Consider the following 24560-nt stretch of genomic DNA (forward strand, 5'->3'; position numbering starts at 1 on the left):
GACAGCAGCCTGCTGGAGCCCTGTGACCGTACTCCCTGCTCCCAACCCATGGTAATAGTGCCATCGTCTTTCTGCCAAGGATCCCTAAAAGAACTTGTCTGTCCCTTTAGTGTCAGGTGACAAGAGCCAAGCTGACAATAAAGCTGATGAGGCTTGTGTCCTCTGAACAACAGTCCAAGTGGCGAGGTGAAAGGCACAGCCACCGTCCCAACTGCTGTCTCTGGGCCTTCATCTCTGTGCCGTTGTAAACTTGTGCACTTCCAGAGCTACAGCCCAGACCACCTTTTTCATTTGTTGGTGTCCAAGATAAGTGACGCTCTTAACCACCTCAAACTGAGCCCCAACTGACCACTGGAAGTACCTGGGCAGCTGCTGTGTTCCCCACGGGACAGCACATCCCAGGAGGGAATGGCAAGCACCCAGGCACTGGGCTGGCACAGCATCACTGCATGGACTTCAAAGGGGCCACTCTTCATCTATACTCTTACCAGGGAGAGCACACTCGGGCCTGCTTCTGATTTTTGACATTTCAGCCAAGAAAGGAGCTGTGCCGGAGCAAGCCTCTCTGGGGTAAAAATAGCATCTGCTGTCTTAGGACACAACACAGTTGTCCAGCTCCTACATGGCAGCACGTTGCACTGAGATATAGAAGGCAACCTACCCGCCGAGGAATGTCTTCGAGCGCTATTAGTGGAAGCGTATCATCTCCACAAACAGGCATGACCCCGCACAGGAGTCTTGCAAGAGTGGGGCTATTTTGAGCTATTGACATGAGGATGAAGGGAGACAAATGACAGGCTGATCCTCCTGGCAAGAGCAACCTCCAAAGCTCTCTGCAGCCTTATCTCCTCCTCTGGGCATGACTCCTGTGAAAGCTAATGGGCAATTTGGTGGGACCTCAGAGCCCAGGAGGAAGGGGCCAGGAGGGAGCTGTGAATTTGCTGGGGATGCAAGGCCAGGCCTCAGGCCCATCAGCCCTGCCCAGCTGTGCTTACGCCCAGTCCTGCCTGAGGGTGTGCACCTGTCCCTGAGCTTAGGGCATGCGGCTGCCTGCTTTATTTTTGACCATGTCCATAAGAGCTAGAGAGACACCACAGGGTATGTAACTGCATGCAAGTGAAACACGCAGGAGGCTAGTGAAAGAAAGAGTTGACTTTGCAAAACAGTCTAAAGGCAGCTATGGTAGGAGGTCAGAAGAGACACAGTTATACCCATGATGCGCGAGCTGCTTCTTCAATGACTTGCCTGTCCTATGCCACCAATGCCCTTTGCAACAGCTCTTTTGTAGAAGCCATCAAAGAAACTTACCAGTGTGGCCAGGAGCCATCAGCCTGCTCACTCCTCTTCACACCTGCCACCTTCTCTCTTCCCTAGGCCTGGCTTTGCTGGCTGCATTCCTTCATCCTGATGACACACCCTCAAGCTTCCACGGTGGAGGTAATGATGTGACGCGAAGGATGGTGCAGGGTCTGTAAAGCAGGATTTCAGAGAGTCTCAGAAGTTTATGCTTATACAAGCCATTGCAACTAACAGGGATACTCATGAGATGTTGTGTGTCATCTAGACTCTACCCAGCCCCACCTGAAGCTTTGAGGAAGCCTGCAGGTGTGGCTAGAGATTCTCAAGCTGCCCAAGAGGAGCAGTCAGCTCACAGGTGGGTTTGGGCAGGCAAGGCTCACCACAAGAGACCCTGGCTGTGGTGGCAGAACAATGCATGCTGTCAGGCAAGGAGAAAGAGGATGAGGAGGGATGAAGAAGGTTGGGAGTCTACTAGGGAGCCACGGGAAAAAGTTGTGCAGTGTCATGAGAAGGGAGGACTAGTCTGGCATCTCTGCGAGGTGTTAGGTGGCTTTCTTAAGGTCCTTGTGATTGAAAGCTGAGGGCTGCTCCTAAAGAACCATCTCCCATTGCTCTCCTCAGACAGCACTGACAGAGGTTCCGCTCGACATTGCTCACTAGTGACACTGGAAGCAGGCTGGACATCCTTGTGAGAGCTGGTGTGCTGGTGAGGCTGCACTTGGGAGCCAGGTAAGGTGGGAGCCAGGTAAGGTGAGAGCCCTTTGGACAGCGCTGTCATAGGTGTACAGCCACAGAGCTGTTGCTTGCAACTTCCCAGCAGTGTGAGCAGCTATTGGAGACAAAGCCTCTGGCATTGACTTCTACAAGCTTAGATCAAGCAGACAGCCCTTACCACTTCCCATCAACCCAAGGAACTCCACTGGAAAGCTCTCCCTTGAAAACATTGTAAGCAGATCAAGGTGGAAAGCATTCAGGGGCTACCTGCATCAGGCTTGGGCACAATCATTTTCTGCGCAGCCTGCGTCCCTTCAGCCCACAACACCCTTGCGACCCTGCTAGGCTTAGTGGTCCATGGAGGACCCACCTCTGCTTTTGAGTACTAGGGCTTGTACAGTAGACAGAGGTGGAAAGCCATGGACTGTCACAAGCTTTCAACATCAACACATACCCTGGCCTCTGCTCTTCAGTCTGCTTCTTGTTTCCTTTTAGTGCCAGCTGCACCTCACTCCTCAGTTGCTGCAAATGTGTTTCCCATTCACTCCACATTGGTCTGCATCAAGGGATCCTGCAGCCTGGAGTCAGCTGGGGTGACTGGCAGTGAACGCTTCAGACAGCCAGTGCTGCAACAGTGGATGCAATTGTGTAAGTTGATATTGCTGAAACAATTTCCAAATTAACTTCATAGCTCTCAGTTTCTGCTAACCTGTGTTTCATTCACTGTATACACAGCCCTGCAGTCTTTGAGGTCTCTGAGAAAATCCTCCAAGGCTGCGTGGTCTCCCTGACAATAAGGGACGGAAGTTACTTGGAAGCCAAGAGCTGTCGGTTCTATGAAATCATCAGCTTAGGCCCACATCTGTGGGCTTGTCTTTAACGTACCTTGCCAGCGTCCATGTGTCTTTCACCCAAACTAGAGGCGTAATGTGTCAGAATAATCCAGCTGAGATGGCTGATAGAGCAGATGAAACTTTGCAGTTGTACGTGCCCACTATGCCTCTGCTGTTCAGATCAGGGGCTGAATGAAGGAAAAAGTGTTTGACAATGGCCCCCTTCCCTTCCTCTCTCATCCCTTTCCCTTCTTCCCAAAAATACGTTGTCTGTTTAGCCTGTAGGTAGCCAAAAGCAAGGGACAGGTATGTGAGGAAGGAATGGAGGGGTACATCCATCAGTTTTCTTCTTTTCCCTTGCCTGAGGCAATGCCACGTGCAGCTTGTTGTGTGAGAGGTGACAAGGCTGACCTTTGAGGTGATGTTGAGGAGGTGTGTTGGTGCCATGCAGTGTGTGAGAAATGGGACCTAAGGGGCAGTTCTTCCAGCACAGGGCCCCAGGCAGGGCTTAGTGTTAATTCCAATTAAGAGAAACTAGGAGCAGGTGGTGGCAGCACCTGAGGGAATCTAGAGTAAGATAGATGGCACAATTTAGGGGCACTATCGATGTGTCGGAACAGTGCTCTGTGTACTGAAAGTCATCTCTGCCAGGGAACTCTTGGTCCTTCATGGTGCAGTGTACTGTGACTTCTGATAACTTACTCAGAGACTGATGTTTAGGGTTTGTGACTGCCAGGATCACAAGCAAAAGCAGGGAAAGGAAAGAGGAAAGGGATCACACTCTCTTGCCTTTCACATGGGAAGTAAGCTGTGCTGAAAGGACAATGGGAGAAGCATTAAGAGTATGTGAGAACAGGAGCAGGGCAATTAGCTGCTGGAGACAGAAGAGAGCACAGGCTGGACTATCAGTAGTCTCCACAGGAATGGCCAGCCTCTAAGTTTGCAGGTCCCCAATCCAGAGCTTGCATTAGCTTCTCCCTTCCCCAGCCAGGAGAAGCAAGAAAACTTGTTCTGCAATGCAATATCCCAGGCTTGATCATGAAAAAAAAGGCAGCATTGTTCATACTGTGTATGCAGAGGAATCTATGGTCTTTATTCTCTAGACATTGAGGTGGGTACAAAGACTCATTGCAGAAGAAAGCGACCGAGAGGTTCACATTTTGTGCATCCCTCAGGTCACTTTGTTGCCTCATGACATCCTCACTCTTCCTCTTCTATCTTCCTATGAAACTCTCGACTCTTTGCTCGGAGCTTGTTGACCTGTGACTCCGCAATGTCAGCCCGCTCCTCGGCTTCCTCCAGCTCGTGCTGGATCTTGCGGAACTTGGACAGGTTGACATTGGACAGCTCCTCCTGTGTGGGGAGAGGGAGTCAGTGGTGAGGAGCCCAGAGCAGGGGTCTCACTCCTCCTGTGCCTCAGCCTTGTGGGGCTGCGGCTCTTCCCTGAGGGAAGGCACAAACTTCCATCCTCCACCTACCACTGCTTACACATACGCCTCACACAGACCTCCTCATCCTCCTGGTTTTAGAAGAACCATTGTTGACAGAGTACAACAGGCTTTGAACATAATTCTACTCTGGAATGTGGGAATGAAACAAACCGGGCAGCTGGAAACCAGATTTTGTTAGCTCTGGAAATAAATGTTCAACTACCTCCCTCTGCTGATCCTGAGACAGGGTTAGGAATTAGTAAGAGATGGTGAGTCCAAGAGAACTCCTCAGTGCCCCTCTCACAACTCCCCTTATCTGAGTCATGCTCAGACATTCATAAATTCAGGGGCATAAATTCAGGACTTCCTTCAGTTCATCCCTGATTGCAGCATGCCCAGAAAAAAACAAAGGCGCCTTGCACAATTCTAAATGCAGTGCACAATGTGGCTTGGGAGTTTACTTCCAACACCTTCTCTATCTGCTGAAATCTCCCTAGCTGTAGCCAAAATGTGGAATTCCCTGTAGTAGATGAGCATATGCTGAATCAGAAGGATTTCTTATGCAACATTTTCTATGTTCCTAGGAACAGTAGTCTGGAGTTTTGGCAGGTCATTTGCTTCCACATAACTACCATGCTTCTCTGAATTGCAAGGGTCACAGGCATCTTTCATAAAGACAGTTATATGTTTCAAAATATGTTATTTTCAAAACTTCTTAATACATTGTACTATCAGTATTATTAATAAGAACTTCTTACAGACTACTTTGTTGTTTTAATGCAAAAAAATGTTATATGCATTTGCCCTCCTTATTACCCTTCTTATTCACTCATTGGTTTAATTCTCAAAGCCTAGGCTAATTTCTAAGCATTTTAAATCATAGAATCATAGAATGGTTTGGGTTGGAAGGGACCGTAAAGATCATCTACTTCCAACCACCTGCCATGGGCAGGGACATCTTCCACTAGACCAGCTTGCTCAAAGTACCATCCAACCTGGCCTTGAACACTGCCAGGGAGGGGGCAGCCACAGCTTCTCTGGGCAACCTGTGCCAGTATTTCATCACCCTCACAGTCAACAATTTCTTCCTAATATCTCATCTAAATCTACCCTCTTTCAGTTTAAAACCGTTACCCCTCGTCCTATCACTACATGCCCTTGTAGAAGTCCCTCTTCAGCTTTCTTGTAGGCCCAGTTCAGGTACTGGAAGGCTGCTAGAAGGTCTCTCCGGAGCCTTCTCTTCTCCAGGTTGAACAGCCCCAACTCTCTCAGCCTGTCTCCGTAAGACAGGTGCTCCAGCCCTCTGAGCATCTTCGTGGCCTCCTCTGGACTCGCTCCAATAGCTTCATGTCCTTCTTACATTGGGGGCCCCAGAGCTGAATGCTCCAGGTAGGGTCTCATGAGAGCGGAGTAAAGGGGTAGAATCATCTCCCTTGACCTGCCACTCACACTTCTTTTGATGCAGCCCAGGATATGGTTGGCTTTCTGGGCTGCAAGTGCACATTGCCAGCTCGTGTTGAGCTTCTCATCAACCATCACCCCAAGTCCTTCTCTTCAGGGCTGCTCTCAATCCATTCTCTGCCCAGCCTGGATTTGTGCTTGGGATTGCCCTGACCCATGTGAAGGACCTTGCACTTGGCCTTGTTGAACTTCATGTGGTTCGTATGGGCCCACTTCTCAAGCCTGTCAAGGTCCCTCTGGATGGCATCCCTTCCCTCCAGCGTGTCGGCCGCACCACACAGGTTGGTGTCATCGGCAAATTTGCTGAGGGCGCACTCAATCCCACTGTCCGTGTCGCCGACAAAGACGTTAAACAGTGCTGATCCCAATATCGATCCCTGAGGAACGCCACTCGTCACTCTTCTCCCCTTGGACATCAAGCCATTGACTACAACTCTTTTGAATGCAGGCATCCAGCCAATTCTTTATCCACTGAGTGGTCCATCCGTCAAGTCCATGTCTCTCCAATTTAGAGACAAGGATCTCATGTGGGACAGTGTCAAATACTTTGCACAAGTCCAGGTAGACGACATCAGTCGCTCTTCCCTTATACACCAATGCTGTAACCCTGTTGTAGAAGGCCACCAAATTTGTCAGGCACAATTTGCCCTTAGTGAAGCGATGTTGGCTGTCACCAATCACCTCCTTGATTTCCGTGTGCCTTAGTATAGTTTCCAGGAGGATCTGCTCCATGATCTTGCTGGGCACAGAGGTGAGACTGACTGGCTTGTAGTTCACCAGGTCTACCTTTTTTCCCTTTTAGAAAATGGAGATTATGTTTCCCCTTTTCCAGTCAGTGGGAACTTCACAAGACTGCCACCACTTCTCAAAAATGATGGATAATGCCTTAGCAACTTCATCTGCAAATTTCCTCAAGACCTGCAGATGCACCTCATCAGGTCCCATGGACTTGAACAGCTTCAGGTTCCTTAGATGCTCTCGAACCTGATCTTCTCCTACTGTGGGCAGTTCTTCATTCTCCTAGTCCCTGCCTTTGCCTTCTGCGGCTTGGGCACTGTGGCTAGAGCTATTGCCAGTGAAGACTGAGGCAAAAAAGTCGTTGAGTACATCAGCCTTCTTCATATCCCAGGTAAATAGGTCTCCTGTTTCCTTCTGGAGAGGGCCCATGTTTTCCCTAGACTTCCTTTTATCACTGACATACACATAGAAGCTTTTGTTGCCCTTGACATCCCTGGCCAGATTTAAATCTACCAGGGCTTTAGCTTTCCAAATAAATAACTTGAAGCCCTCCATTATTGATCAGTGTCACTTTCTGAGTTTCTTGTATTCATCACCCCAATAACTATGCCACCCACTTTGAAAGTGTTTCTTGCCAAGCACTCAGAGTGATACTTACAGCCTCTTCAGATTGTCTCTTGTAGGATTTCACCTTCATTTGCAGCTTGTCCACCAGATCCTGCAGCCTAAGAATATTCTTCCGATCTTCCTCAGACTAAAGCAGTTGGTAAACAGGAAAGAGAGTGAATTGGTTTCCCAGCTATGTGAGTCAGCAATTCCCCTTGGCAACCAAGTGCAAAAAGTTTTACTTCCTGCAAGAGGGTGTGTGAGGCCAAGGAGGTGTCCTGCCTTACCTGGTAGGTCAGCTCCTTCACCCTCCTCTCATATTTGCGCACACCCTTCACGGCTTCAGCGCTGCGCTTCTGCTCAGCATCAACCTCCCCTTCCAGTTCCCGCACCTGCAATGAGAAGTCCAGCTTTGGAGCTTCCCTAGTATCTCTCCAAGGGACATGCTCACTCGTGTAGAAATACCAGCCCTACGCACTCTGGCCTCCAGCTTCTGAATTTGCTTCTTGCCTCCCTTCAGTGCCAACTGCTCGGCTTCATCCAGACGGAGCTGCAGGTCCTTCACCGTCTGGTCCAGGTTCTTCTTCATCCTCTCCAGGTGGGCGCTGGTGTCCTGCTCCTTCTTCAGCTCTTCTGCCATCATGGCTGCCTGGAGAGCAAGAGCCATTTTCGGGCTGGAGACATTTTGGGGAGAAGGCACTTATCTTAAGCACTGAAAGGAGCCCCCGACTCACATCTGTGATGGCTTTCTTGGCCTTCTCTTCAGCATTGCGGGCTTCCTGGATTGTATCCTCCATTTCACCCTGAATTTGGGCAATGTCTGTTTCCAGCTTCTTCTTGGTGTTGATCAAGCTGGTGTTCTGTGCAAAGAGAGATGGCAACACTTGTATTCTGAGGCTTGCAATACCAAACCTGCAGCCTGAGCCAAGGCTTTACTCTTCAAGATTGCAATTCAAAATCTGGAATTCTTTTTAAAATGGTTGTTTACAAAATGTCAGTGGTGGGCTCAGGTGATGGGCACTGACCATGCCTTCCCTTGTGGATAGCAGTAGAGAGGCCATTCTACATCACTGTCCTGCCCTATTCTCTGGTATATAGCTGCCCTCTCTGTGAAGTCTCAACACAACTGCTTTTGCACCACACCCTTACCTGGGTATGGAGGAGCTGCACACGTTCAGTGGCATCCAGAAGTTCCTGCTCAGCCACTTTCCTTGACCTCTCCGTCTGCTCCAGGGCCGCCCGTAGCTCCTCAATTTCAGCCTGCAACAGGTTTGCTCTGCGCTCCACCATGGCCACCTGCTCCTTCAGGTCCTCCTGTGTCCTGATAGCATCATCCAAGTGTATCTGCGTATCCTGTAAAAGAGACAAGAGAAATTGCAAGGTGGCAGTGCACGCTTGGGTGCCAAAAATGTCAGGGATGTCATTTCCCTTTCTGTAGCTTTGCTGAACACACCTTGAGCACTGCCTGTGTGTTTCTCAGGTTCTTTTGTGCCTCTGCAGCCACACGGTTGGCATGGCTCAGCTGGATCTCCATTTCATTCAGGTCTCCTTCCATCTTCTTCTTCAGCCGCAGGGCTTCATTCCTGCTCCTGATCTCAGCGTCCAGGCTGCTCTGCAAGGACTCCACAATCCTGAGGTGGTTTCTCTTCATCTGGTCGATCTCCTCATCTTTCTCTGCTATCTTCCTGTCAATCTCAGACTTCACCTGGTTGAGCTCAAGCTGCAGGCGCAGGATCTTCCCCTCTTCATGTTCTAGGGAGGCCTGGACAAGTGGACACAAGCATTTGTAACATCGATAAAGCTATGGCTTGATTTCCAGGCAATTACAGAATATTTCAGGAAATCTCAGCTGGCTGCACTCCCCGGCCAGAACAGAGGGGGACCAAGCAGTTTTTAGCCATATTTCCCCATTGCTCATATTTCTATTGCTGACATCAGTGATTATGGGCATGTACCTCAGCTTCCTCCAAGGCAGCCTGGATTTCAGATTTCTCCTGCTCAATCTGCTTCTTGACTTTCTCCAGCTCATGAATTGCCTTTCCTCCCTCGGCAATCTGCTCCGTGAGGTCAGAAATCTCCTCTGTGGGAACAAAGACCAACGGCATGGTCAGGCACAGAGCTGAATGGGAAGGATTCTGCCACACCAAGATGACAGGCATCTTTGCCGACCTGCAGGCACAGACCCATGTGGAGTGGTGGCTAGTGGTGGATAGTGAGAAAGCCCTGCCAGGAGCAGAGGACCAGGGACTTACGCTGCAAGTTCTTATTCTCACGCTTCAGCGTTTCCAGGTGGTCCAAGGACTCCTCATAGGCGTTCTTCATCTTAAACAGCTCCGTGCTGAGAGAGCGAGACTCCTTCTGGGAGGCTTCCAGCTCAGCCTGCGTTTCCTCATACTTCTGCTTCCATTCTGCCAGGATCTGAAGAGAAACGGGGTGTCAATATGAATGTGGCAACCAGGAGGGGATGCTCTGCCCAGGAGCCCAGGCTTTGAAGCCCAAAAGACCTTGTCAAAGTTCTTCTGCTTCTTATCCAGAGCTGCACAGGCAGCATTCGATCGCTCCACGTCAATCATCAGGTCCTCCACTTCATTCTGCAGCCTCTGCTTTGTCTTTTCCAGGGAAGCACATTTGGCATTCACGGCTTCAACGTGTTCCTCTGCATCCTGCAAGCGCTGCGCCAGCTTCTTCCTGGGATATGATAAGTACAGCTCCAAGTTAGAGCTCAGAGGGGAGCTAATTTTCTACTGTTCACAAGAGGGCAGTTGGCAAATTTGGGGGCTTTGAGCCTAGCACTTTTCACAGTGTGTTTTCTTTTCCAAGACCGCTTGAAACCTAAAGGGTCTATCACCTCTGTGTCCTAGCACCATCTGAGTATTTGGCCTGTCTTTTGCTTTCCAGCCATAAAGGCTACGTTTGTCCTTCCCCTTTTCCGCAGCACGCTTTTCCTCTCCCTCCCTCTCTTCCCTCTACCCCAAAGACAGTATATCCCTGCCTTCATCCCACCCCTGACCTAACACACTCTCAGAGACACCAATTTCCAATTTCCCTGGACAGTCTCAGTCTTCTCCAGCCATTTTCCCACGTACTTGGCCTCCTCCAGCTCCTCCGTGCGCTGAATAGCATCCGTCTCGTATTTGGTTCTCCACTGGGCCACTTCGCTGTTGGCCTTGGACAGGGCACGTTGCAGCTCCCCTTTGGCTTCCTGCTCCTCCTCATATTGTTCCCGGAGCAAGTCACAGTCGTGGCGAGCCGACTGCAAAGCGTGAGCCAGGGCGTTCTTGGCCTGTGGAGACACTGGGATTGGTAACCTGAATACTTGGCTTGAGATGCCTCTTGACAGTGAAATTGACAGTGAAATTAGAATGAAACTCGAGTTGGACAAATACAAAGCTAGGAGATGATGAAGCTTTCATCAATGTGTTCTGGAGGATCAGGACGTGTTAGTGAGCTGCTGTTTCTGTAAATGTTTCGACATATGTATCTGAATCCTGACTTAGAGCGTATCATCAGAATCTCAGGAAAGCCTTGCAGATGACTTCTTCCAGCATCAAAATCACTAAGCTTACTTTCCTCTCTACCTTATGAGCTGGGGTATGTGCATTACCGGTGTTCCCTCCAGTACTGCATGTGTTTGGGGAAAGAATATTGAACCAATCTTGGGTCAGACAGGATTCTCTAGATGCTTTTAGGGGACATGTAGGTTGTGGAGAGGAGGGTACTTCCAGACCTTTATTTCTTCCTCTAGATGTCTCTTGAGTTCCTCAATCTGTTGGGTAAATCCTTGCTTGCCCCTAGACAGCTGAGAAATCAGAGCATCCTTTTCCTCCACCTGGCGTGAATATTCACCTGGAAAGGGTAAAACGAAGAAAAAGTAACTAGACTATTAATAATATGACAGTTTCTGCCTCTGAACCCACATAATCAGGAGTGGCTTGGAGAGGTTCTACCAGTTATCATATTACACCCTCTGGTATCCTCATGGCATGCAGGTCCTCCCATTGTGCCTCAGGAATGAGCATGTCTCACCTGATTCTGTCTGCAGACGAGCTCTTTGAGTATTGAGGTCATTGATCATGCGCTGATTCTGCTCCTCCTTAGTTTTAATCTCACTCAGCTGATCTTCCAGAGTGCGGCACATCTTCTCCAGATTTGCCTAGATACCAATCACAAGGGGAAAAAGGAGATGAACACCTGCACTCTGACTTATCCTCACAGCAGGGATATTTTTTTATGAGAATCTGGCTGGTAGATGTAGCCTGTTTGCCATATAACTTGGCCCTGTGAGCACGTTCTGCTGCAATTCCATACCTTGGCTTTGGAGACAGTTTCCATGTTACTGGCCAAGTCGTCAATCTCCATCTTCAGCTCACTCTTCTCCTTCTCCAGCTTCTGCTTCACTCGTTGCAGGTTGTCAATCTGCTCCCCAAGCTCAGCTGTGCTGTCCGCGTGCTTCTTCCGCAGGGCGGCAGCCGTGGCTTCATGCTGCAGCGTGGCCTCTTCGAGGTCGCGACGCATCTTCTGAAATTCTGCCTCACGCTTCTTGTTCATCTCAATCTGAGCTGCGGTAGCCCCTCCTGCTTCTTCCAGGCGCTCGCTGATCTCCTCTAGCTCCCTCGAGAGGTCAGCCCGATGCTTCTCTGCTTTTGCCCGAGAGGTTCGCTCTGCCTCAATTTCCTCCTCCAGTTCTTCAATACGAGCCTGGAGAACATTAGGGATCCTTCACATCCATGCCCTCCTCCTACCTGACCTGCGTCTGGGTGAGAGAGGGGTAGGAACAAAGACTTGCCTGCAGCTCCTTGATCTTCTTCTGTAACTGGATACCCAGAAGTTGCTCATCCTCGATTTTGCTCTGAATCTGGCTGATTTCAAAGTCTTTCCTTTGCACAAACAAACCGTGTTAGAGCTCAAAGAAAACAGACAAGTGCACCAGCCCAGTACGCGGGTGCCCCACAGACACACTTACTTCTTCAGTTTCTCATCCAGCTGCTGCTTATCATTTTCCAAATCCATTATGCTGTCATGGGCCAGTTTCAGGTCTCCTTCGAGTTTCCTCTTAGCTCTCTCAAGGTCCATGCGCAGTTTCTTCTCTTGCTCCAGGGACCCTTCCAGCTAAAAGAACAAGACCATCAGTGCTCCACCAGTCAGGTTTAACTCCATACCTGTCCTGTTCTTGCTGTATGCCTGTGTACTTACATCGTCCACTTGCTGCTCCAGCTTGGCTTTAGCTTTGGTCAGAGTATTGACTTTGTCCTCTTCTGCCTGCAGGTCATCCAGTGTCTGCTGATGGGCCTCTTGGAGGGCTTTCTTCTCTTTTGTCAGCTTCACAATGGTCTCATCCAGGGCTGCCATCTCCTCTGTGAGGTTTTTCACCTTGAAAAATAAGGGGGCAAGAGCAGAAAAAATTTGTTTGTAAAAACTTTATACTGTAGGACAAAACAGAGGTTTTCTCTGTGAGAGTGACATCGTCTGCCTTATACCTTGTTTTCGGTGGCATGTTTTTCCTTCTCAACCTTGGCCAGTGTTAACTCAAGATCGTCAATATCTTTCTTCAGCTCTGAACATTCATCCTCCAGTTTTCTCTTCTTGGCTGTCAGCTCGGCATTAATTTCCTCCTCATCCTCAGCCCTTTCGGTCACCTCTTTAACTTTGGCTTCCAGCTGGATTTTGGTTTTGATGAGCTGGTCACACCTTTCCTCAGCATCAGCCAAAGCATCAGCTTCCTGGTGGGAAAATACTGTTTCTAGGGTTATGTTTTTTGAGGAAATATTGAGATGTTTACCTTCATAGCTTAGAGTCCTGGATAGCAACTTTGTAGTTAAAGATAAGGTTTATTTTCCAACAGAATGAAATATAATATAGAATTTATTTTATGTTGTTGGTTTTGAAACGGCCAGTTTTGAAAGCAAAAACCTAATAAAATTCTTTTCAATCTACATGAAGGCCCGAGTATTTACATATTTGTGTAAGGTGTAGAATCCAATATTATCCCATACTACCAAATGTTAGAACAAGGTATATAAAACTGGGCTTAATCATAGGAATATCTTCCTTATGAAGTGCCGAGTGATAACCATATGCCAAGAAACATGTAAATACCAAAGTCACAGTTATGCTCACATCATTCCTATATTTCTCCTTTTTCACCTTACTGTCTTTTTGGAGCAACTGTTTCTGATTTAGATTTTCATCATCTCAGCTCAAAAATACTCAGCATTTAGCAGCTTTGGCTTTTCTCTGTGAGACCCTCATCAGCTAAGAAGAAAAGGAGTTGCTGGAAAAGTTGTCTCTAGGCTTTTTTTTCAGCAAATGTCCTGTGGTATTTGTTATATTTTGTCTCAAGTTCCAGTCTAGCAGAAATAATATGAAAGAGAAATGATAATTTTAGTGGTGAGTGGATTTTTTAATCTTTTTACAATTCAAGATTCTTTAAAAAGGTGGGCATGTAAATTTTCCTATGTCACATACGCTGCATAGTATTACTTTGAGGATACAATATTTCCTATTCTGTGAATGATTTAATTTAGAAACCACAGCATTACAACACCGCAGATGTACCATATAATTTTATGTAATGATTCTGAGCGATTTAAGAGGGTGAGAATACTAAATTCTGTTTCCTCTCAGTTAGTTCAGTATTACAACATAGTAATGCTTGTAACAGCTAAGCCATCATCTACACCAGAAAGAAAAAAGTTATCTTGTTTAATTGGAGAATAAAGAGAGGAAAGAAACGTCCTCATAACTTGTCCTAAGAATTCCTAATCATGTGTGTATAAGGATAGGCATACTCAGTTTTGGAGAGGTAGGAAAAAATTACTAGAAGAACAAACACTATACTAATATAAATAAAGTTTCTTGATTGCCCTGATGCAATTTAACTGAATGTAAATGACGGAGACATCAGCATACACCATAGAAAAGTCTCACCCATGTAATATCTTGACTACAGCCTCCTGACGGTCCTTATTGAAGCTAGTTATATTTTTAAAGGCACCACTTAAAGAAATACAATTGAAGGGAACTGAATTGTAGTTGCTCTGTGTCTTTTGAAAATGTAGTTGTAAATTTCAGCCTGATAGTCACAGTTCTGTTAGGATGAGGTATGCTGGTAGTACTCACAGCCTGTACTTGGAGTTGCAGGTCATTTTTCTCCTGCACCAGTTTCACCATTTTCTCCTCCAGCTCCTTCCTCTTTGCCTCAGACTTTGCAAGCTCTTCCTTCGTTTTCTCAAACTCTTGTTTCATGTTGGCCATCTCCTTCTCAGATTCTGCACTCTTCAGCAAGGGCTTGATCTTGAAGAACAGCTTCATCCAAGGCCAATGCTTGACATTCATGAATGCACGAATGTTGTACTGGATGCAGAAAATGGACTCCCTGAAAGGTAAGTCAAATTAATATTAAATATTTAGACCATGATGACACAATAAGCCAAATACAGTGAACCTAATTTGAAGAAATGTCTACCTCCTCTCCACCATTCTCTGGTACTCCATTCTCATCAGGAAGCCCCTGCACCTGGCCTGTGTACGGGTGATAAGCTGTGCCAGCTTCTCATCTCTCATCTCTTCCAAGAGGCCTATCAGCCCAGCTTTGAAGAACACCTTAGGTAAGAATATGAAAATCGATGCAGTGTATGAGCTTGTTGTTCAGTGTGGCCCATGTGTCACCCATGACAGATAAAATGGGAAGTTAAGAGAAAGAGCAAAAGCACAAAGTATGTATGCAGTGATAGATCCTCTTTTATATGTCCAAGATTCCAGTTACTTGCAGTTGAGGAACTATAATAGCCAAACATTTTGCCTTTGTTTTTATTAACCCTTGATTCTTTTATTCTACAACTTTTTCTTAAATTAGGAACCCTTAATCAACCCTTAATTAAACCATCCTATGGCAGTGAATTTCAGTTTTATTCAAGTGTTGAGTCAATAAACACTTAGCTGATTTCTTTTAAATACACTATTTGATCATTTCACATACTATCTGGAGAATCTGAGTATCATTCTCAAGACATGCAAACCAAACAAACACTTCTTGTACCTTGGTGTGACCAAATTTGTATTGAGTGTGATCTATATCAATTGATCCAAGAAGTTTCTCACAAGCCTTCTTGCTGTCAATGAATTGTCCCTCTGGGATAGCACTTGCATTTAATACTTTGTATCTGGGGGAAAAAAAAATGGAAGGACTGGCATTGGACTTGATGATCTTAAGGGTCTTTTCCAACCTAAATGATTCTATGATTCTATGACTATAAAGAGGTCTGTTGTTGAGACCAATTGGCTGGTACACTGCAAGAAAGTCGAAGTACTGTTGAGAACATAACAACACTGCTAAACATAAGCTTTAGAGAAGGCTTTAGTCACCAGAGGTGAAACTTTAATGTCACAAGTTACTCAAGATGGACAAAATGATCCAGTAAGGGGAAGAAGTCTGACCTCTGTTTAAAGTCTGCATACAGGACTCTGTTGGGAAACCCTTTCCTGCAAATTCTGATCCCTTCCAGCACGCCGTTACATCGCAGCTGGTGAAGTACCAGTTCATGCTCCATGGCACCTAGCAATTCAGAGCACAAATATATGCTATATTCTGCAATACAGAGGGGAAGAGATGCACCATAGTAAAAACCTTCTACATGCGAGTCTCTTACCAGGAGTTTTTGTTTCATTTGGGATGATGCAGCGTACAAAATGGGGGTGGGTGCTTCGCAGATTGGTCATCAGCTTGTTTAAATTTTCCTGGGAGAGCCATTAACAAAAGTTTATATTAGCAAATGTAATTTCCACTATAAGCATCAAGCCCTCTGAAATGAGATAATGAGATATCAGACAAAAATTAGCTTGCAGAATCCTCAACTGAAGACCCCTGCACCAGTTTTTCTGACTTTCCACACATCTTTGCTGTTATTAACTTAATGTATAAAGTTCTTCTGATTAATCTGTAGGAAATATCGTACTCTTAAACATACTATTTAAATACATTTCACTGACTCTAGTGGAATGCCTTCATTAGAAATTATATCCATAATTGGATGTACCCAGAGAGATAAACTAGTTCCTCTATGAGGCAGTTTGAAGCATACTACAGTAGGCATTCAAGATGGGTCATATGGAGCACACTACATAGAACCTTCCTGTTTTTCCCACTGAAAGCAAAAGGAACAAAAATGACAATATCTGAGTCTTATATGTCTAGATTACATGTTTATCTTGTAGGGTAAGAAAGATGAGAATAAGGTGAGATGAATCCAAGCCTTGTTTTGTAATTAATATCTCTATACTTATTTATAAATAATTATTGTCTATAATTGGTAGAGGAAGCAGGTGCCTCCAGAGGACATCTCAGAGTAAGTAAATTAAGCAGCCAAAACATTAAGTTGTCTAAACAAAAAAACATAACAGAAATGCAACCCAAATGCAGCAAATAATATATCTCCTATAACATTACCTCTTAAAGTCTTATGACCTTTAAACATAGGCTTATTGCGTTATTTTTGAATTATACATGCTGGCAATAATTTCTCACTTGCAAGGCCAAGGTACTACAGCTATGATTACTTTTCTTGGGGCATATACACGCATGCCCATGTCCTGTTTCAGAGCACTGGCTAGAGGCTGTCAAGTGATCAAGAATCATGTAACAGCAGATCTGTACAATAATTAGGCTATATCAAGAAGGAAGTCCTAAATGAAGGATGAATATAGTAATAAATAACCTCAGGAGAGACTAGGTATTTGACCTGGCAGAAGTGTATGGAGCAGCCAAGCAGCAAGACTTGGTTATGACAAAGAACTGCCAAGAATCTGACATCTTAAAAACCTATAACCCAAGGAGTGGTGGTATTTCAACTATAAGAGATTGATCCCTGATTCATGGAGAAAAACTAGAGAGATAAATGGAGCAAACAGGTCATCCTCCAGACCAGTGGGTAGAATGTTGTTAAAGGGCAATATAAGGTTCTGAAGCCAGCGGTAGGCATCTGAAATATTTTAGGTATATTTTAGGTATATTTTAGAAGTTTTCTGTATGACATTCTTCCATTTGGAAACATCATCCTGGGACAAGAGGACAAAAACAAAAGTTATGCATTCAGTGGAATGGAGCATAAATAGATTACAGTGGATTTATTCCTAGCAAAACATGGCCCAAGAACTTCAGAGTCTTTTAACACAACTAAGCCAAAAAAAACCTAGTAATTTTAAATGGTGGGTTTACTTCTCATCTTAGAAAGAAATAGTGAATTCTCTACTGTACCCGGAAAAGAGCTGAGACAGTCTGGAAGGAAGAACCTTTCTTCTTGCCACCTTTCTTGCCACCACTAGCCTCTGCAAGATTGAAAATAAATAAAATGGGTTTTAGATTTTTGCTTTTGCCTTTTATGATTCTTTTTTATAAGCTGTACATCGGTGAAAATATGGGATTCATAGAACCAACCTGCTTCTGCTCCACCATAGTTGGCAAAGAGTAAGGCCAATGTTTTCACAGATGATTTCTGATACAACCCAATGACAGTTTCATTCAGGGGGTCTTTGTTCTTCTCAAGCCAACCAGTGATGTTGTAGTCTACAGTACCAGCATAATGTATCAGGGAGAAGTGGGCCTCAGCCTTGCCTTTGGTAGGCTTGGGCTTCTGGAAGTTGTTGGACTTCCCCAGATGCTGATCATAGAGCTTGTTCTTGAAAGAGGTGTCAGTTGCCTTGGGAAACATGCACTCCTCTTCCAGGATGGAGAAGATGCCCATGGGCTGGAAGAAATGCAAAAGGGAGACAGATTGTAATTTAGTTTTCAGGGCAATAATGACCTTCACCTAGGCAGAGTAGTGGAACCCAGACTGAAATACATATCAGAAAAGATTATTATTCAATTACATTTTCTGCTAGAAAGTGAGATTAAACATATTGATACTTAAATTTTTTAATATCAAATGAATCATAAAGATTAACTGAAATTCATTGAATCAGAAAGATAAATGGAAATTAATCTAGTTAGTGTTGAGACCATGCTTTATAAAGTCAGAGCACTACCTTCTTATCCAGAGGGACTCACAGCACACACAGATGTCTTAGACAAATTGAACATGAGCCAACAGTACACCCTAGCGGTAAAGGCAGCCAGTTCATCCTGGGCTGCATTAAGGGTGCTGCCAGCAGCTCAAGGGAGGTGATCCTTCCCCTCTGCTCAGCCCTGCTGAGAAACATCTGGAGTGCTGTGTCCAGTTCTTGGCACCCCAGTACAAGAGAAATGTGGACATAGTAGAGTGAGCCCAGTGACAGGCCACAAAGATATTTAAGTGAATGGAATATCTGACATACAAGGAGAAGCTGAGAGAGATGGGACTGGTCAGCCTGGAAAATAGAAGACTCTAGGAGATCTTTTCAATGTGTATAAATGCCTAATGGGAGAGGATGAAGAAGACAGAGCTAGAGGCTTCTCAGTGGTATCCAGTGACAGGACAAGATGGAACAGGCATGAAATGAAATATGCTAAATTCCATTTAAACAGAAGAAAAAAACCTTCTTTACTGTAAGGGTGATCAAAAGTTGGAACAGGTTCCCCAGAGTAACTGTGGAGTCTCCACCCTTGGGGATATTCAGAATCCAACTGGATGTGGTCCTGAGCACCCTGCTATAGCTGGCCCTGCTTTGACCAAGGGGGTTGGACTAAGTGATCTCCAGAGCTGCCTTCAAACCTTAGCAGTTCTGTGATTCTGTGATTCCAACTACTTATCATCATGCCAACTTTTAATTTCACATGCAGTGCAACTGCCTTCTCATTGTCAGTCAAAGAATGCACATGTAAGTGAGACTGTGTGCTGACAGTTACATATGTCCATCATCTATGCTAATTTTACAAAGACATAGCTATTCAGCTGTACAAGCACAAGTCTGTTAGAGCTGAAAGGTGAGGAGGAGATGCTGAACTGGAAATTGACTCTAGCTGTTTCGGAAGAACACTCTTATTGGGAGTTTAACAATCTTTTGGCACTTGAAAAGAGATCAGTACAGACTTGCTGCCACAAAGCTGTGTAAAATCTCCTTCATGTCTCACTTGACAGAAAAAATAAACTAGAAGGCAAGGTATTTTGAATAACAAAAGCTGAATATTTGGACATGAACATAGAAGATCCCTTTGAAAAATTAGACCAAATAATTACAGAATTTCCACGCGTTACATAATTATAGAATTTCCACGCATGTAATGCATTTAAACAGGAAGGATACCTTCTCTATCAGCTCAATGCAGGCAGCCAGGTCCATCCCAAAGTCAATGAATGTCCATTCAATTCCTTCCTTCTTGTACTCCTCCTGCTCCAGCACAAACATGTGGTGGTTGAAGAACTGTTGCAGTTTCTCATTGGTGAAGTTGATGCACAGCTGCTCAAAGCTGTTGAACTGGAAATAAAATAAGAAAGACCCTTATTTGCAAGATGCAGCAATGATTGCAAAACCTCATCCTTTAAAAATAAGGAATGAAGTTATCTTGGCTTCATTGTCAAGTCTGTACATTTCTTCAGTCTGCTTTATGTCTACGTAACGAAACAGAGAAATGCATCGAATTAATTGTCCACAGAAATTTTTTTTCATTGTTAAAAATGTGAAGATAAAATATATTTCCTGTATAATCTGAGACCAAATTACAGTGAGAAAAAACCCAAGCTTAAGTCTATAATGAAATACATGCTTTGATTCTTTCTTGTCTTTGATCATTTAACCCAAGGAATTTTTCTGATTGAGCCATTCTGTACTTTGAGTTTTCACATCTTGAAATAAGACATGTCCTTTGAAAGGTCGTTTTTTAGTTCATGACGAAAAAGGCAAATAGCTGCAAATAATTATGTGATGAAATTCTTTACAGTGAGGGTGGTAAGAGACATTGGAACAGGTTGCCCAGAGAAGTTGTAGATGCCCTCTCCCTGGAAGTGTTCAAGGACAGGTTGGATGGGGCTTTGAGCAACCTGGTCTAGTGAAAGCTGTCCCTGCACATGGCAGGGAGGTTGGAACTAGATGATCTTTAAGGTCCCTTCCAGCCCATACCATCCTGTGATTCTATGATTCTATGATATTACGTCTTCTTTAAAGGTATGTCTCAGAGTGATCACAACATCCAGTTGTCACATCCAAATAGCTCTTACCAAATCTTTGTTACTTACATCAAAGATCTCAAAGCCAGCAATGTCCAAGACACCAATGAAGTACTGTCTGGGCTGCTTTGTATCCAGCTGTTGGTTGATACGAACAACCATCCACAAGAACATCCTCTCATAGACAGCTTTTGCAAGAGCACCTACAGCATTGTGCACCTATAAGAAAAAGAAATGCCTGGAGTTATCATACAGAGCAGAGGAGAATCAAGAGGATCTTAATTCAAAACATGGTTCCAGGTTACCACGTTTCTTACCTGCTGTGCAGTTTGACCCTTGGTCACATATTCATTCCCCACCTTGACTCGGGGGTAGCACAGTGCCTTGAGCATGTCAGCTGAATTCAGACCCATAAGGTAGGCAGCCTTGTCAGCAACTAAAAAGACAGAGGAAAGAGAAAGAATTTAGTGTCACATAGACTGAATCCTGGAGTATTCTCTAAAGGCTGCAGGGATCAGATTTCTGTTCTTTGTAATCTTTTGATAAACTCTCATAGCGGGAATCTTGGTAACATCAACGTCATCATTATGCATATTGAGCTTTTCTAAAAGAATTTGTGTTTGAAAATCTTCACTGAAGCATGTAGAAAGTAATGATGTTTTCAAAAATCTCCTGGCACAAAACTGAATGTTGCAGCTTTCCAGTCTGAATATTTGTAGTACATGCGTAGCTCAGGAGCTGTAGTGACAGAAGTCCGGTACCAATCTACACACAGGTGACCAAAGCCACCCAATATTTAGGGTGGAATACAAAGAGGATATCTCTGTTCTCTTTCAGATCCAGAGTCTACAACCCTTTCTGAGCTTTGGTTTCTGATGTTCAGTAAAACTCACAGGGTTTCATCCTTCTACCTATCGTACTTCCCACCTTCTGCCTAGTCCTTTAGGAAGAGGAGCCATTACTCAGAGAGCTGGAGATATGGGTTGTAGGTCCTGCACCAACAAAGGAGAGGAATCAAAAACACCTCTCACATCAGAGTTCCCTGAGTGTCTGACAGTGAGGGTGAATGGGAACATGGTGCCCCGTATTGTTAGAGCTGAACCACTTGGCTGTTTCACAATTGCAAGCCATATTCCAACAAAGGTACTATTAATAATGTTACAGGAAGGCCACCCATCGCTCCTGACTTCCTGGACTTATATAAAGGACAGTTTAAACAATTAATTGTTCATAGCATAAGACAAAAACATCCTGAGATCAGGCAACTTGATGTACAGAGAAGAGGGCAAGGGATAGTTTTTTCCTGGCTTACTGTTTCCCTTGGGATCCTAACGTCCAACAAAGAACAACTTTTGCTGTCTTCCACATCCGTAGTGGCTTACAGAAGGGTTAATTATTAAGTTTGCTAATACCTTCTGTGCCATCTGGCTCTGCCTGCTCCTCTCTTGGTTTCTGCTTGAACTTCAAGTTCCCATAGTGCATGACAGCCCCTGTCAGCTTGTAGATGGCAGTCTTTTCCTCAGCTGTGAAGCCCAGGATGTCAATGGCACTCTGGTAATACAATCAGCAAAGTGAAATATTTGTATGTTATGTGATACACGACCTGTGCCTGTTGGCCTGTTTTGTAAGTTACTTACATCTGTAGCCATCAGCTCCTCCTTGTCATCAATGCTGGGAACCGTGATCTCACCTTGACTCACAAAAGGGTAATCATACGGATTGGTGGTGATGAGAAGCATTTCTGAAAACAAATGGGTTCATGGGTTAAATTTAATTGTTTTTGTAATGTAGCTGAATGTCACTCAGTGGTGCCTCCTACCAATTAGTTCTGGCTTCTTGTTGGAGGTGATCTGATAAAATATGTGGTAGCTTCTTTCTGCCTTGAGCTGGAAAGTGACTCTGGACTTCTCCAACAGATCTGGCAAGGAAGGTAGAAATAGTCAGGCACAGGAACGCACGTGGAGGTGGGAATTTGGGAAGGAACGTGATCAGGCCAGGGGAGTCTCTTACAAGTTTCAATGTCAGCAGAAGCCAGTTTGCCTGTAGCTCCAAAGTGGATTCTGATGAATTTGCCCTGTTAAGGAGAAGCAGCAGCATTTCAGCCTGGATGCATTTCATTGCGATCTCCTTGTGTGCGAATACCACTAGCCCATCACTACTGTTACAATGAGGAGGGACTTTGTCTAAAGCAACAACTTACAAAGCGTGAGGAATTGTCATTCCTCACAGTCTTGGCATTTCCAAAGGCCTCCAGCAGTGGGTTGGCGCTGATGATTTGATCCTCAAGCGTTCCCTGCAGAATGATAATTATTCTTGGTTATCATTTCCAAAAGTCATGTCAGGAACAAACGAAAGCACTGATTCAAGCCAGTATCTATTAATTTACCTGCATTTTGCCAGAGTGCTCTTCCTTCTTCTTCTCCCCACTTGCTGCAATTGTTGCAAAGTACTGGATGACACGCTTTGTGTTCACAGTCTTCCCTGCACCGGATTCTCCACTGTCAGCCCAAAGAGAGAAGCAGAGAGCGTGTGGTCAGGCAGGAGGTCCCTTGGCACTGGGCATCGCCGCAGGGACCCAAGCAGGGAGTGTACATACGTGATCAGGATCGACTGGTTCTCGCGATCTGTGAAAGAAGCAGAATGAAAGACAGTGTTAGCAGTTGACCTGGGTAACACTGAGCTGAATGAGAAGTAAAGCTGTAGTCCAAGAGTACCCAGTTTCCTTCCATGTCCTAACAGTAGTAATTATAAGCCCGAATGGATGCACAGATCTGTCAGAGGCAGGTGGTCCTGAGACAAGTTGTGCATCCACTTGCCCTTCACCCAGTTCTCATCAAGAAATCTAATCAAAATGCCTACCTGTGTTCAAAATAGTGGATTATATGGAATAACTTTTTCTTTACTATCAGTGAAAAAAAGCAAACTGAGTCAAGTACTACTTCTACATTGGGAGACTGTAGAATTTCTTACAGTAAAGTGCAAATAACACATGGTACTGAGTCCATGGATGCTTCTGGGTCAGTTTCACATGAAATTAAGTCCTGCATAACTCGATCAGGTTCTCCGTCAAACTTCTCTGTGGTGATTTTAGCTGGCTTGTCACATGCTCCAGTGAGATCAGTGGGGCTTTTTGGTTTAGATTGCTGTGAGGGAGGTCAAGCACTCACCAGTCAGCATGAACTGATAGGCATTGTCAGAGATGGAGAAGATGTGTGGAGGGGCCTCCGAACGCTTCTTGCCTCGGTAGGCCAACACCACCTCTGGGTTGTACACCGGCAGCCACTTGTAGGGGTTGACAGTGACACAGAAGAGACCCGAGTAGGTCTGCAAGGAAGACAGACAGCATGTTGGCTTCCTCTTAGCCTGGCAGAGCAGATCCTCCTAGCTCCCCAAAGGAAGACTGCTGCTGGTACTTACATAGATCATCCAGGCTGCATAACGCTCTTTGAGGTTGTACAGCACAGCAGGTTCGTGGAGGTGGGTCATCATGGCCATGTCCTCGACTTTATCATACTTGGGAGGGTTCATGGAAAAGACCTGATCTTCCTTCACGGTCAGGGTCTGCCAAGGAAACGAAAGATCCATGTATGTCAGATAAAATCTCAGAGCGAGAATCAAATGCAGATCTGAAGCTTGAATTCTGCTCACCTCTCCACCTTCAGTCTTGACCGTAACCTTCCCTGATTCTTTGCTCTGGATTGTCCCTTTCACAAAGGATTCTTTAGGATGGGCCACAAACACCGATGACTTGGCATCGAAAGGCTTGTTCTGGGCCGCAATTCTCTCCTTCTCTGACTTTCGGAGATAGGGAGCCGCCACTCCAAAGACAGCCATCTCAGCATCCGACGACATGGCTACACCTTACCGAAGGCAGGTCAGCAGAGGACTCTAATGGGAAGGAACAATATGGCACTGATTATTTATGCCTGTTCTGTAAGACTGGGAAAAATTTTATATCCTGTGCCTTGGTTTCTCTTCATACTCCGGCTATTTGGAACATCTAACATGAGCTAACTAGAGCTTAATTTTTAGGTCAACTTAGAAAATAAGAGATTTTCATTGATGTAGTCTAGGTCTTCAAACATCTAGGAAAGCAACTTTTAATGACCTTTCAGAGCTGTGTGTTTGGTGCTTTCTGAATACTGTGTCTGTAAGATAATGAATTTGCTGAGCAAGTTTCACTAAGACATCACTATTAGGAATGGAAATATAGTTAGGACATTTTGTTAAAAGGATGAATAGTGAAGTAACATTTCTGAAATACTACCTAAATACGGTAGTTTAGGCAACATACAGTCTTGGAAAACATTGAACCTGTGGGACATTTACTTATTAAATATAACGGTAACAGAAAAGCAGTGGGAAATTAATGAATTTTGCTCATGAGGTTGTCAACTGAA

General features: G+C 45.1%; 1 protein-coding gene and 1 long non-coding RNA gene across 51 annotated transcripts in view; one reads left to right on the forward strand and one right to left on the reverse strand.

Annotated features, from left to right (window-relative positions):
* The window catches only part of LOC137670456 (uncharacterized), a 101918-nt gene that overhangs the window by 44086 nt on the left and 33272 nt on the right, over window positions 1-24560 (forward strand). For 47 of the 50 annotated variants that reach the window (XR_011049254.1, XR_011049251.1, XR_011049263.1 and 44 more), the window contains 6 exons: window positions 1375-1437; window positions 1565-1654; window positions 1921-2028; window positions 2509-2661; window positions 14347-14463; window positions 14585-14688. This is a non-coding gene — a long non-coding RNA (uncharacterized lncRNA). Of the gene's footprint in view, window positions 1-1374; window positions 1438-1533; window positions 1655-1920; window positions 2034-2508; window positions 2662-14346; window positions 14464-14584; window positions 14689-24560 lie in introns of all 50 variants that reach the window. The other 3 variants (XR_011049269.1, XR_011049280.1, XR_011049291.1) reach the window with 3 other exon arrangements.
* On the reverse strand, window positions 4032-24012 carry LOC137670455 (myosin heavy chain, skeletal muscle, adult-like). Its single transcript, XM_068413326.1, has 38 exons — window positions 23809-24012; window positions 23578-23721; window positions 23328-23484; window positions 22757-22784; window positions 22547-22658; window positions 22361-22453; window positions 22171-22234; window positions 21980-22078; window positions 21798-21901; window positions 21573-21711; window positions 20478-20596; window positions 20230-20379; window positions 19301-19471; window positions 17514-17823; window positions 17334-17404; window positions 15730-15817; window positions 15518-15635; window positions 15120-15243; window positions 14547-14683; window positions 14201-14456; window positions 12559-12801; window positions 12275-12451; window positions 12045-12190; window positions 11868-11958; window positions 11390-11779; window positions 11108-11234; window positions 10809-10927; window positions 10168-10364; window positions 9586-9769; window positions 9334-9499; window positions 9037-9161; window positions 8535-8843; window positions 8231-8434; window positions 7816-7941; window positions 7560-7730; window positions 7369-7473; window positions 7134-7229; window positions 4032-4199 (listed from the first exon to the last, which is right to left on the reverse strand). The coding sequence occupies exons 1-38, from the start codon at window positions 24010-24012 to the stop codon at window positions 4047-4049; spliced, it is 5817 nt and encodes a 1938-aa protein (XP_068269427.1). The 3' UTR covers window positions 4032-4046.

This window comes from Nyctibius grandis, chromosome 15 (genome assembly GCF_013368605.1).
Source record: "Nyctibius grandis isolate bNycGra1 chromosome 15, bNycGra1.pri, whole genome shotgun sequence".
Classification (NCBI taxonomy): Eukaryota; Metazoa; Chordata; class Aves; order Nyctibiiformes; family Nyctibiidae; genus Nyctibius; species Nyctibius grandis.

Coding starts and splice junctions, on each gene's coding strand:
- LOC137670455 (XM_068413326.1), bottom strand. CDS start 24,012: ATGTCGTCGGATGCTGAGATGGCTGTCTTTGGAGTGGCGGCTCCCTAT. Junction 22,785..23,327: donor CTATCAGTTCATGCTGACTG/GTGAGTGCTTGA, acceptor CTTCTTTCACAG/ATCGCGAGAACCAGTCGATC. Junction 15,244..15,517: donor TATGCAGACTTTAAACAGAG/GTCAGACTTCTT, acceptor TTTTTCCCCCAG/ATACAAAGTATTAAATGCAA.